The 12,208-nt window shown below is 47.2% G+C and overlaps 2 protein-coding genes across 2 annotated transcripts; one reads left to right on the forward strand and one right to left on the reverse strand.

Moving 5' to 3' along the window:
• Positions 1 to 1,851: 1,851 nt before the first annotated feature.
• On the reverse strand, positions 1,852 to 2,380 carry N7446_010581 (uncharacterized protein; the record flags this gene model as incomplete). Its single annotated transcript, XM_058519324.1, is given in 3 exon segments — positions 1,852 to 2,196; positions 2,208 to 2,322; positions 2,358 to 2,380. The coding sequence occupies 3 exon segments, from the start codon at positions 2,378 to 2,380 to the stop codon at positions 1,852 to 1,854; spliced, it is 483 nt and encodes a 160-aa protein (XP_058368162.1).
• Positions 2,381 to 4,362: 1,982 nt separating this feature from the next.
• Positions 4,363 to 5,184, forward strand: N7446_010582 (uncharacterized protein; the record flags this gene model as incomplete). Its single annotated transcript, XM_058519325.1, has 3 exons — positions 4,363 to 4,405; positions 4,435 to 5,107; positions 5,154 to 5,184. The coding sequence occupies 3 exons, from the start codon at positions 4,363 to 4,365 to the stop codon at positions 5,182 to 5,184; spliced, it is 747 nt and encodes a 248-aa protein (XP_058368163.1).
• Between the last annotated feature and the right edge of the window lie 7,024 nt (positions 5,185 to 12,208).

Genomic DNA, 12,208 nt, shown 5'->3' on the forward strand with positions numbered 1-12,208 from the left:
GTTGTCTCATTTATTAATACCCTACTGTTGCTATGACTTTTGCTAAAAGTATCTTTGTCTGTCTTCCTCGTAGCCGTAGTGGAGCATTCACCAGCTACTTCCGGGTAGTTGCATCCAGTTGACAGCTGTTCTGTGTCTCTGCACTTGCCTGTGTTGTGATATGAGGCTGGTGCACATCAGGAACCATGCCGAACCATCGGAATTAATCCCGAAGTATGTATACGAAGAACCAAGTTGATTTGGAAATCCTTCTCGTTATAGCCTCCCTCATGTTTCCCTCCGAATAAATGAAAATCCATCTTCCTTGGAACTACATGTACAACAAGACCAAGTGGCTCTTAAGGATTCTTAAGACCGCAAACAGGTACAAAAATAACGGCCCACTTCATCTTCGTGGTTTTTCGCGTTGAAAAGGCGTGCTGCGCTCCAGAAACAGTGGTGTTTAGAGTTCATGGCCAAACCACGGCCAGAGGCGATCGAGGAACCCGCGTTCCAGAAACGGCGGGTTTTCGAGTTCACGACTAGCAGAACTCCGAAACGGTTACTCCACCAGGGGATGAACGTAAAATGTGCCTAGCAAATATATTGCTACACCCATTTTGACGCCTGGCACGGAAGGGAGGGAGCTTGGTTTTTTCAAACAATTAATGGTGTCCGAGGAATGCATCAAGTCTTGGTCTGTTATGACAGGGAATTTCTGATTCTGAGGGCCAACAGAAACAATGAATGTCTGCTTTGGAAAATTTGCCAAATGCACAGCGTAGCTAGCCTGAGCTTCTGGCCTCTAAAACTTTTTTATTTTCCTTTTTTATTTTCACAGAATAATAAGCAAGGAACCTAGGACAGGAAGGGGACTTGAATTGGAGGCCTTAGGAATATGGCAAGAAAATGGGCACAGCTTGGTTGTCCAAGCGGACATCGTCCTTGGCGGGCAGGTTGAAATAACTTCTGCAACTGGGGGGTGCCTGGGTATTAGGAGATGCGCGTGATTTAGAGTGGAGACTGTTGTCTAGCCAATCTTGTTCAATAAATACCCTACTTCTTTCACTCTGTTTACAGTACTGTAACAAGAAAATGAATGATCCGTTCATTTACAGTGACACAGCAAATGTTTTAACACCCTTGGACAGACCGCTTTTGAGACCGCCTATTGTAAACCGAAGAGCAAATTTATGATATCTTACATTTTAGACATTTTTGTTTCAGTAGGTGTTTTTCATAGAAGGTATAATTCAATTCAATACACAAAGGCCAAGTATTTCATTAAGGAACAAGTTAAAGGGTGCTGAAAAAATTGAATTTTTGACTGGCAGAATCTAAATATTCAGAGGGGTGTTAAAACATTTGCTGCGTCACTGTATTATTTTGGACCAACAACCATTTAATCACCAGCTGCAAGTTTGCTTGACAGTTAAACCTCAGTTTTTCGCACTGTGGGTCACTGGGTCTTATACCATAATGTTTATCTTCTTTTTTTATTGCTGATATCGTAGAAAGCATCGTTGAATATGCATATTCGGTCAACTTACAAATAATTGTTGCATTTGATCGTTCATCAACATCATTCCTCTCTTCAAACAGTGTCTTTACACCGAATTTTGCCCAGTTAAAGTATAAATATACCATTATCGACCGCTAAATAGTACATACTTAATCAGCCGGTTAGAGACGCCTAATAGTTAGAGAAGAGTGTCAGTAATGAATAGTGGATACATGGATGATACAAAGTATTTACCTAGAAGATCACATTACAGTGGAAAGGCAGACATCAAGCACTTCTATTACTATATGGATGCCGAATATGTCAATAACGCTAAGGCTTGTGGGCCTAGCTAGTTATATCTGGCTACTTTAACCTTTCCTCACGCGTTCTTGGCCTTTTACTTGGCCAAGCTTGAAAATACTCGGCCTGGCCTCTTCCTTGTCTAATCCAGCCCCCTTCAACAAGGTACTATCTAATACATTCCTTGGTCCCACAGCGTTCAAAAACCAAACCATGAAGGCATTAGAACCTTTCCAAATCGAGTCACTCTTTCCAGTGATAATTTCATCTATAACTTCCCGGGCGAACTGAGCCAGCCCCATTGTCTTTGCAAGGTGAATAGTTGTTCGTGCCTTTACAGAATCCTCTAAGACGCGGTAAATACTCTCTGGTCCAAAATTGATATTGTCCGCCGACACCGATGGACGATACCTCTCCCATGTACAAGGTTTTGACTTTCAGGCCAAGCAGCTGCAATTAGAGTCGAAGAGTGTCCGAGTAGGATGCTACAGCCGCTTTGCGAGCGTTGTAAGCGGAACCGAATGGATTCGGGAGGCGCGCTAGGACAGAGGCGGCATTATATTAGACACATTACCAAGCTACAGTGACCCAGCCCATTTTGTCTCAACTCCGCCCACCGCGAACCTTCCGAGATTTTCTGCGTCCGTCATATTCGGGTAAGTTATGTAACCATTCCGTAGCGACTCGAACTAACTTTACAACTCGACAAGGTAGTTGCTCCATTCCCATCGCAGATTACAGCCTAGCACTGAGGGAACCAACTGGCATGATTGACGAACTACCAAAAGAGACCGTGACTGCGAATTAAACTGTTACTCTACATCATCGCCTGAGTTTTGGTAATGTGGAGATATCCAATCCCGACACCCGAAACGCTGCCGCATTGGAAGATCCATCGGGAACCATATCCTGCTAGTCTGGGTACGGATTCGTATTTTAGTCTAGCTGGGAAATCAACTGGTTATGAGCCCGGATTGCACGACTTTTGAGGGCGCCGGTTCGATCCTCACAGTTTGCGTTCTTGAGCACTCAGAGCCACCAGAAGACGGCCTATGATTGGTCGCACAGCCAGGCAGCAGAGCTTCATACGCACCCCCAGCCAAGCGTCTATAGTTTACGGGGGAGAGTTGGATTATAAACCATATCCTGCTAGTCTGGGTACGGATTCGTATTTTAGTCTAGCTGGGAAATCAACTTTAGGTTTCCAAATCGTTAACTATGCCCCGTATTTGTGAGTTCTACTTGCCATATGCATCTTGTAAGCTGGTATTGTGGAGGAAGGTAAGCGACTACTGGCCCAGACCATTAGCATCATCTAGCACCGGATTGGCATCTAGAAACTGCGGTCCGGAATTTGTCGTGTCATACCGAGGAACAGTACAATTTCTATGAATCTGGCTTCAAAACCGGCCAGAGTTATTCCCCAAGTCATCAATGAGAATAGTTAGAGTTCCAGCTCAACGTTAAAAGAATTAAAATAAATACAGCTACAATGGTAATAATTCTATCGAATACCGTATTCCCTGTCGTGCGGCGATCTTGGGTATGTAAAATCTGACAGCGCCACTGGGGAACCACGTACACGGAAGAAAGAGAGAAACAGCTCATTTGGAAAATTAAGCTTTTGGTGAATGGCAGTGCTGCGGGCCGAGCGACCAGCGCATCCTTGGCCTCTCGAGTCCTTCCTACACTGTAAACTCTCAGCACTCTCAACTCTGTCTGCCGCCCAAGTCTACCCACATTCCCCTCCGTGCCATTGGCCGCTACTCCTTCAGAGATAAATGGAGTTTCTCAGCCCCATTTTCGTTCCTGTCTTTTTTCCCCTTTCCTTCCAACACGTCGCTCGCTACCCTCGAAGCATTTCTGCTGTTGTCTTTAAGTATTTCGTCCCACTTTAGTCATTCTTTGACAACTATGGACAATATTCAGGTCTTTTGACTCATAAATTCCGCGTTTTCTGCAGTCAGCCGGGCGAAGTACTGGAAACTCTATGCAAGAACTCCACATGGCTTGATCCCACCGAATGTGGCGGGAATGTTTGAATACCAGGATTTTAATCTAACCAACGCAACCTGTGAGCTCCAGCCAAAGCTGCAACTCCACATGTGCATTTATATAAGTTTCACATTGATATGGAATAAAGGGATGCGGTGGGGGAATAAGTACCCCTTTGTTCTCGGTTAAATCGGCCAGGAATTGTCCCTGTCTCACTTGGTGTCGTTGTTTCTGAAAGTTGTGCCAATAATTCAGTCCAAGAACAATATAAGGCCGACATTGTGGCTCTGGCTATCTCTCCCGCATTTTTTCGCCCCTGAGTTTGATTTGTACGGCCTAGCAGGTCCCAATTCTGATGGATTATGAAACCAACGAACAACTTATAGCCTGGATGCTCCGGAAAATTTCTCCGTCTCTTATTGTCAACTCACCGGTCAGTATGGCACCCTCTTGTGTTAGTTCCTACATCTGAGTGGCGTTATAAGGGTCTACTTGGGTGCTTTCGCGGCTTTGTGTTCCAATGCACAGAAACCCAACGACGGATCCTCTTCAGCTCGCCATCATATCAGGAAGGGGCAGCTACCATGGCCTTGGAAGTAGAAAGGTCTATGGAATCTTGTCAACAAGGTTTTTCGCTTGATATCCCCCCTTCATAGCTGAAGCTGCATCAAGCCCTGTTGTGGTTGGTCTGGAACAGAGGACTTGTTTCCCTTCCACTCCAGCGGAATCGGAGACACCCAACTTGTCGCTGGTTGCTTCTGAATTGTCTCCATCCGTTTCCTCCCGGCCAGGCGGGGTGATTGAGACTGGCTCCACTGATGCGGCCTATGCTCCTCTGGAGAACCATACGAATGCGGCGGCTTTCTTCAGGGCCAGATTGGGATCTCGAAACTCAAGGGCAACCTATCTAGCCCGGGCGCTCCAGGGTTTAATCAATGCCATGGAACTCGATGGAGCGACATACGCGAATCTTTGGTCCACTCGGGAAAGGATTTTCTCTGGCGTTGGTACAAGTCCAGTCGCTCGCTTTCAGAGACTGTTCCATGGTTTTCTTCGGGTGAAGCGTGGCCGCGATGATTATGATTGTGCAAGTCGCCTCTGTCACATATTCTTGGATCATGATCTTGAACAGTTGGCGACCTCTGACCTCCTCCGCTTATCCCGTGGCCGTGGCAGAAAGTCTGCCGCTTTGTCTTTGCAGGCAGCAAGCATATCAGCCTCCATAGGCGCTGTGAAAGCCGATCGTAAGGCTGGCCAAAGGTACATGCAAATTCTGATGGATGCCGGCCCGGGGCTATTGCTCATGCTTGGTAGCCAGATAAACACAGTGTAAGTGTGTTGTATGCCTTCCAGACATTTGCAAGAAACTGACTAGATTGAAACAGGTGGGAAAGAAAACTAAGTAAGGGAGATGTCTCTCTTCTATTGGAATATCTCAGGTTGCAGCGGCCTGAAATCCTGGAGAAAGGCTGCTCACTGGATAAGGTGGCAACAGCATTGATTCTTCAGGGTTTTTTAGCGTATGGCTGGACGTACAAGGAACTTTCCGAACGCCCGTCTAGAGTGGTGAACCGACTGCGCTCGTACATCGATGTTGCAGAACTAGCATCACGGCATGATATAGATGCTGTCGCTCTTGATCACCCCCTCGGTTGCACCTTACTCACGCCGGTCAGCTATGACGGAGATAACGCTCCGGATAACGCACAGCTAAAGTGCTTCAACCCTGCATCCTGTCAGGCTCATCACCTGCACCTGTTTCACTTAAACGTAACAGACCCTCCATCGCAGATGGGCGAAACAATATCACGGAGTTGATCGCTGATGATTCTGTTGTGATATGAGGCTGGTGCAGATCAGGAACCAAGCCGAACCATCGGAATTAATCCCGAGATATGTATACGAAGAACCAAGTTGGTTGGAAATCAACTTGTTCTTCTCGTTGTATATATACAGATACCAGTCAAAAATATCTTCCCACTGCCCCACTACAATTTGACCCGGCAACCCACCCACCTTTCTATTTTTCTTCCTACACCTCTCCTACATGTCCGATTTCAATGGAAATAAGTTCAAAACGTCGTAAAACGGCTGAACTATCTATTGAGCAAAGGTCAGCTATTGTATTTGGCCATAAGAACGGCATTTCGCAGTCAAAGCTAGCTAATGAATTCGAATGTAGCCGTCGGACGATCTATAATACGTTGAAATGCTTCGAGGAGCATCAATTATTTGAAAGCCTTCCCCGAGCCCGCCGTCCTCCTATACTAAGCTCTCGAGCTTCCACTTGCCTCTATTTACAAGCGCGCGACACCCCTTTTGGACCTATAAACAGCTTAGTGCTGCGACACCTGGTCATCCGTCTCGGTCCACTATACAGCGAGTTTTAAAGCAATACGGTCTCGGAAAACGGCGTTCAAAAAGAAAGATACCAATTAAGCCCTCTCTTACAAGGAAACGGCTAAGATTTGCGCGAAAATGGCGGCGTGAAAGCTTCCAATCGTGGATCTTCTCGGACGAGTGTTCGGTGCAGCGAACCTCGAAGTTTGGACCACAATGGTGCTTCCGTACGGACTCCGAGGGTCTTCGCCGCGATCTTGTGAATGCGAAAGTACACGTTAAAGATATTTCGCAAATTGTTTGGGCCGGAATCTGGCTAGGTGGTCGGACAGAATTAATTATCATGGAACGGGACGAAGACTCGCCTTCAGGAAGGGTTTACACTTCAAAATCGTATATCGAAGCACTCGAAAAAGGTCTGATGTCAATCTATACCCCTGATTTAGTATTTCAGCAAGATAACGCAAAGATTCATCTAGCGATGGCGACGTAAGAGTGGTTTGAAAGGCACGGAGTATACGTCGAGGATTGGCCCGCGCACTCACCTAATTTAAACCCAATTGAACCGGTCTAGCGTTGGTTGAAATTGAAGCTTTTTGCAATGTTTCTAGAGCTTATTGGCCAAGGAAGAAAGGAGATAGACTGGCTTTATTAAAAAATGCCTGGTGGAAGCTTGGAAGGCAATAGATCAAGCAAAGATAGATGCGCTGATATTGAGTATGGGAAGACGTTTGAAAGCAGTACGGAAGGCTAAGGGGTATTATACAAAATATTAAGCGAGATTTTTATTGTGCTATTATTAAGCAACCTCAATTTTTAATTATAGCATTATAGACCATAAAATGGTGGTGCTATATACAGTGTAAGTGATATATATATTTTGAGAGGGGACCCGAAAAAGTGGAGTGGGAAGATACTTTTGAACGGTGTTAAAACTTGGGATGTCTAATGGTAGGAGATGAATAAAGCATGCAAACAGTCTATTCCAGAGAGGTGTTTAAGTCTGATCTTCCATGGTATGAAAGATTTGCTATATATACGGTCGCACTAGTACTGAACTGGGAGGTGTCAATGTTGACCTAAAGAGATGTGAGGCATCTGAATTGATGCATCAGAATGATGCCTTGAATGCAAGGCATCATACGATGGATCTTGCATCCATTTCAACAAGGTGAAATATAATTGTTCGCATAGCGCAACGTAATAAGAATACCTCAGTTAAGGGCTGACATCCGGCTCTAGACTATAGACTTAATTTCGTCATATTTCCGGTCTGAATCACTGCTGCGACCGAAGCGATCGTCTAGATGTATCACCCTCAGTAGCATTGTTCTCCCCCTTTTTGGCCCTCATTTCAATAGCCGTCTCCACGACAGCCAACCGACTGCGGATTTCCTCCAGACCACTGCGAATGTTTCCAATCCAGCTGTTCTGGTTATTCAATGACTTCTGCATGGACCTGCAAAATAATTAGCCTGTGTTCTTTCTCTGGTGGGTCGCACGACTGACTTCGTTCGGACATCTAGTCTAAGCGTTGTAAGTCAGCATATCACAAAACACCATTCCAAGGGAGCGGATTGACACTCACTCTGCAAGACATTGGAAGGCGATCATATTGCATTTCTCGGAGAGATCCGGTCCGGGTTGTTCCAGTTCTTCGTCTGGTCTCGGGCCCGTACTCCAGGTGGGCAGAAGACTTTCCTGGCCATCATCCACTGTGATTTCATTGCGGTCGTTGCCAAAAGAGTCGTCCTCCTGAGAACGCTCGTCCTCCGTAGTATCCCCCGCCGTGGATCTGGGCGGAATCCAAATATCCTCAGATCCGGAGGATGACAGGGACAGTGCACGTTGTAATCGGCTCCGAAAGCTTTGTCGTTGATCAGTAAACGGAAGTTTTCGAATTCCACCCATAGCTGAATCTGTGTCAAAGTGAGATAACGAGTTTTCAAGTCGGATGTTACAGGAGAAGTCGCTGAGGCTTTTATGAAGAATTTGCTCTCCAAACCGGTGTTTGCGATAGGGTTTGCAAGGCGCACTATCTTCCATCAGTACGTACCGCGATCGTCGCTTAAATTGGAATACATTTTAGCCAATCAGGCACGAAAGTCATTCAAATTTAGAGGAAGGGACTTCGTCAGAAGGCAAAGTTTTTGCCTCTGAAGTCTGTTTCATGTTACCTTAGTACCCGGTGGGGCTCGGTTTAAGAACTCATTGCTACGTACATTTCCACAGACAGTCATTGTGTTCAAGATATTGAGAAGTACTAAACTGAAGGGTGGTCGTTCTTGTAACTATGAATGTGTTCGGGCGCTGGGAGTCCGGGGGATTCTGAAATACGTAGTCGATAGAGTACAACTCAGACTGACCGAAGCGACTGTCCAGAGTGGTCCATGATTATGCCACGAGCCTTCAGAAAATTTCAGATGAACCAAGGATACTATCTCAGCTTTTACTGGGACCTGGAGGGGATTTAGGCTCACCTTTCCCATCATGCAGAGTTCAAGTCGTGCCATTGCTGAAAAGGCCTCTCTGGTTCCCGTTAGTTCATGCGAGCGCTATGCCTCCTTGAAGCGAGGTAGTCTGGTCGGAATGGGAGGAGAAGAACCTTCTCTCCTGGCTGGATGCCCATCGGGCGCTGTCGTGGAAAGCCCGCTCCGACGCATATTATGAACAATATCAGGTGGACCGAAGCGTTGAGTCTCTACGAGGGAAAATGTACCATATCTTGCGCAAGCAACGTCGCTCTGGTGCCAGATCGCCTAAGCATTCAGGCAATCGAAACCGAGCAGGAACTGCCCGTCGCTCGGTTGGCCGTAGGGGTTCATTGGCAACCCTCCCTAATATAAGGCCTGCACAAAGCAACATTGAAAAGTGGTTTCAAACAATCTTAACAGCCGAGCCTAGCCATATCGACAGCATTGAATCAATCAAGACGGAAGGCTGGAGATGAGGTATGAGCTGACCTTCTTCCAACGTTTGTTACAAGCTGATCATCAATCACAGGCCGCGCGATGTCATTACTCCGTCCGTCACGGCGTAAAGAAACGCGATCGTCATCGCAGATTTGGCACTACGTACATCGTGTCTCTGCAGCCAGGAAGATGAAATACCGATGCGCAGAACGTCCATGCTATCAGCAGTTCGCTGGCATACGCGCTACATTGTGATCGCCAAGCAACCATAGTAACTATCTCGATGAATTAGTGTTGTCGGATGATGCTACAAACGGAGGATGTGGCAGCTGAGCAATCAAGACGCAGAATGATGAATATCTCAGATTGTATGTATGAAGCTAGTTTCAAAATATGAACAAGCATCCATCAACCCTCGGAATCCCAACAATAGATCACAACAATACAGAGGAAGTTACAAGGTCATGGTTTGACAAAAGTTACCCAAACAAGGTGGAACATTACCGGGGTTGTCGATCAATCGCTGAATCCTGAAATAGGATTTCGATGAACCATGGAAAGGGTCACACGGTGAGAGAATGCGACTGTCATGAATGATCGACGAGAAAAGCTTATCTACAAATTAATGCCCCACTTAATTTCTAGTTTGTTCGTAATTAAGCCCTGCAGCTAAAAGGAAAAGAGAACTAGGGCATAATTACCATCACCTCGGTCGCTTCATATATAGGATGTTGGGGAAGGGCAATACTTTATTATGAAGATTCTTTAATATTCAGCGTCATGATCAAGATACGCAGGGTATTTGAAATAAAGTTTAGGGGCCGCAGGAGGGCCGGCCCACAACGTCCACTTATGTCCGGGGCCAATCGGTTTCTCGGTTTTAGCGCAAAAACCGGAGACAACCTTACGTAAGCTCATGTGGTCTGTCCATAAGTTAATTGGCATAGTTTCTACAAACTGTCTGCTAGAGACATTAAACTGGCGATCGAATTGGGCAGATGGAGAGGATTTATCGGGCTCAAAAAGAGTATACTCTCTACGTGGAAGGTCTATGCAAGACAGAAGACATAGCTTCTAGGACGTTCTACAGACCAAGTAGACAAGCAGCTTGCCACTTGACAGGAGAATTACTCTCCTGTGACAGGAACCAGGAAAGCATAACCACGGATCGGGATTTAGCCTACCATTCTGTTGCCAGAATTCCGCGTCATATTCCAAATACCTCACCTGCCTGGACCGTACCTCGACCGTACCTTCTACGCAACAAAGTCCTTTTCCATCGGACACTGACGGCCGTCAAGTTTGGGCTTGTGGATCGTGTCTGGACCTTTGCAAATTCTTCATTTCTTCTCCGGGCCATAAATAGAACCTCCTTGATCTACTGTCCCGTGGGTCGTCGCTGGGACCTGCATCGCAGAACCGTACCTGCGTCTGTCTAAATTCGCGCATTGTGTTTGATTGGTCCGTCGGGCGCTATTTGTATCCAGAGTCTCATCAATGTGATAGTAGCGTTGCAATCTTGCGAGGGGGTGGCGATCACGCGAACCTAGCTCGTGGGCCTGGTTGCACATTTCACATGGTTGTCCTAGGCTCGGTTTCCTATGGAAACTTTCCAATAAGCTCTGGGCTTTTGTTTATGCCCTCCCAAAGAAGGACAATCCTCATCCTGAGCTTGAGAGTATGTCAATATCTGTGCGGTAAGGGAGTAGAGATTCTGGTAAAAGCAACATTAGCTGGCTGCGAGTAGACAGGGAAGAAACAACGTTCAGCGGCGCGGGGCCAAGGATGAACAGGATTGATTCGAGCGAGACCAAAGGATCCTCCGGCCAACCGCAAGTACAGTCCAGCGTTTCTGTCAACCAGAAATTTTCCAACCTATTATTTTGGCATCTGTTGAAGCACATCAACCCTCATGAAAGAGACGGTGACCGTGGCTAAACGGGCAGATGTAGGGTGCCACCGCTTGAGCGATTTAATTGCAAACTCAACAATATGTAGGAATCACATTTTTGCCGCGTTGCTTTCTTTCAACAGTTGATGAAAGTGGTTCACCATACTCAACGCAAGATTTGAGAGAAATGATCCCAGGTCGAAACATGAATCTGCAGGCCACAAGGTGTCCAGACACCGTTACAACGTCGTTCGACTTGCTTCAGCGCCAACCAGGACAGTGATTCTCGCTACCCTCGGCGCAATGGTTCCATGGTAGAGACTTGACCGAAAAATTATAAAAGGGGTCGGATTCCCAGCGCAAAATTCTCAGGACTTCCATCCTCACACTTTGGTCCTCACTCTTTGATGCATCATAGTGTCCCTCTCTTGCCTGCGGGCTTGAGAGCTTCCGTGACCACGGCTGTCGCTGCCACGAGCCCAGCGATGTAAGATTTGCGCTCCCTCGCTGCCATGAGCCCAGCGAGTGTAGAAAGGTGCTCCGCAGGATAGGTCTGCGTGAACAACAATCCTCGCAGGGAGGTGCTGCGTCAACAAGACTACCTCGCAGGATAGGTCTGCGTGAACAACAATCCTCGCAGGGAGGTGCTGCGAAAACAAGACTACCCCGCAGGATAGGTCTGCGTCAACAATAATCCTCGCAGGGAGGTGCTGCGAAAACAAGACTACCTCGCAGGGGGCGCTGTGATGACAAGTGAGACCCGCAGGAGACCGCTGCGTTAACAAGTTCTCTGCAGGAGACCGCTGCATTACCAAGTTCTCTGCAGGAGACCGCTGCATTACCAAGTTCTCCGCAGGAACCGCTGCATTACCAAGTGTGCCTCGCAGGATGGGCTCTGCGTTACCAAGTGTGCTTCGCAGGATGGGCTCTGCGTCAACAAGTGTGCCTCGCAGGATGGGCTCTGCGTGATCAAGTGTGCTTCGCAGGATGGGATCTGCGTCAACAAGTGTGCTTCGCAGGATGGGCTCTGCGTCAACAAGTGTGCCTCGCAGGATGGGCTCTGCGTTACCAAGTGTGCCTCGCAGGATGGGCTCTGCGTGATCAAGTGTGCTTCGCAGGATGGGCTCTGCGTCAACAAGTGTGCTTCGCAGGATGGGCTCTGCGTCAACAAGTGTGCCTCGCAGGATGGGCTCTGCGTTACCAAGTGTGCCTCGCAGGATGGGCTCTGCGTTACCAAGTGTGCTTCGCAGGATGGGCTCTGCGTCAACAAGTGTGCCTCGCAGGATG

This window comes from Penicillium canescens, assembly GCF_028828765.1.
Source record: "Penicillium canescens strain IBT 15451 chromosome Unknown utg000007l_segment0_segment0, whole genome shotgun sequence".
Classification (NCBI taxonomy): Eukaryota; Fungi; Ascomycota; class Eurotiomycetes; order Eurotiales; family Aspergillaceae; genus Penicillium; species Penicillium canescens.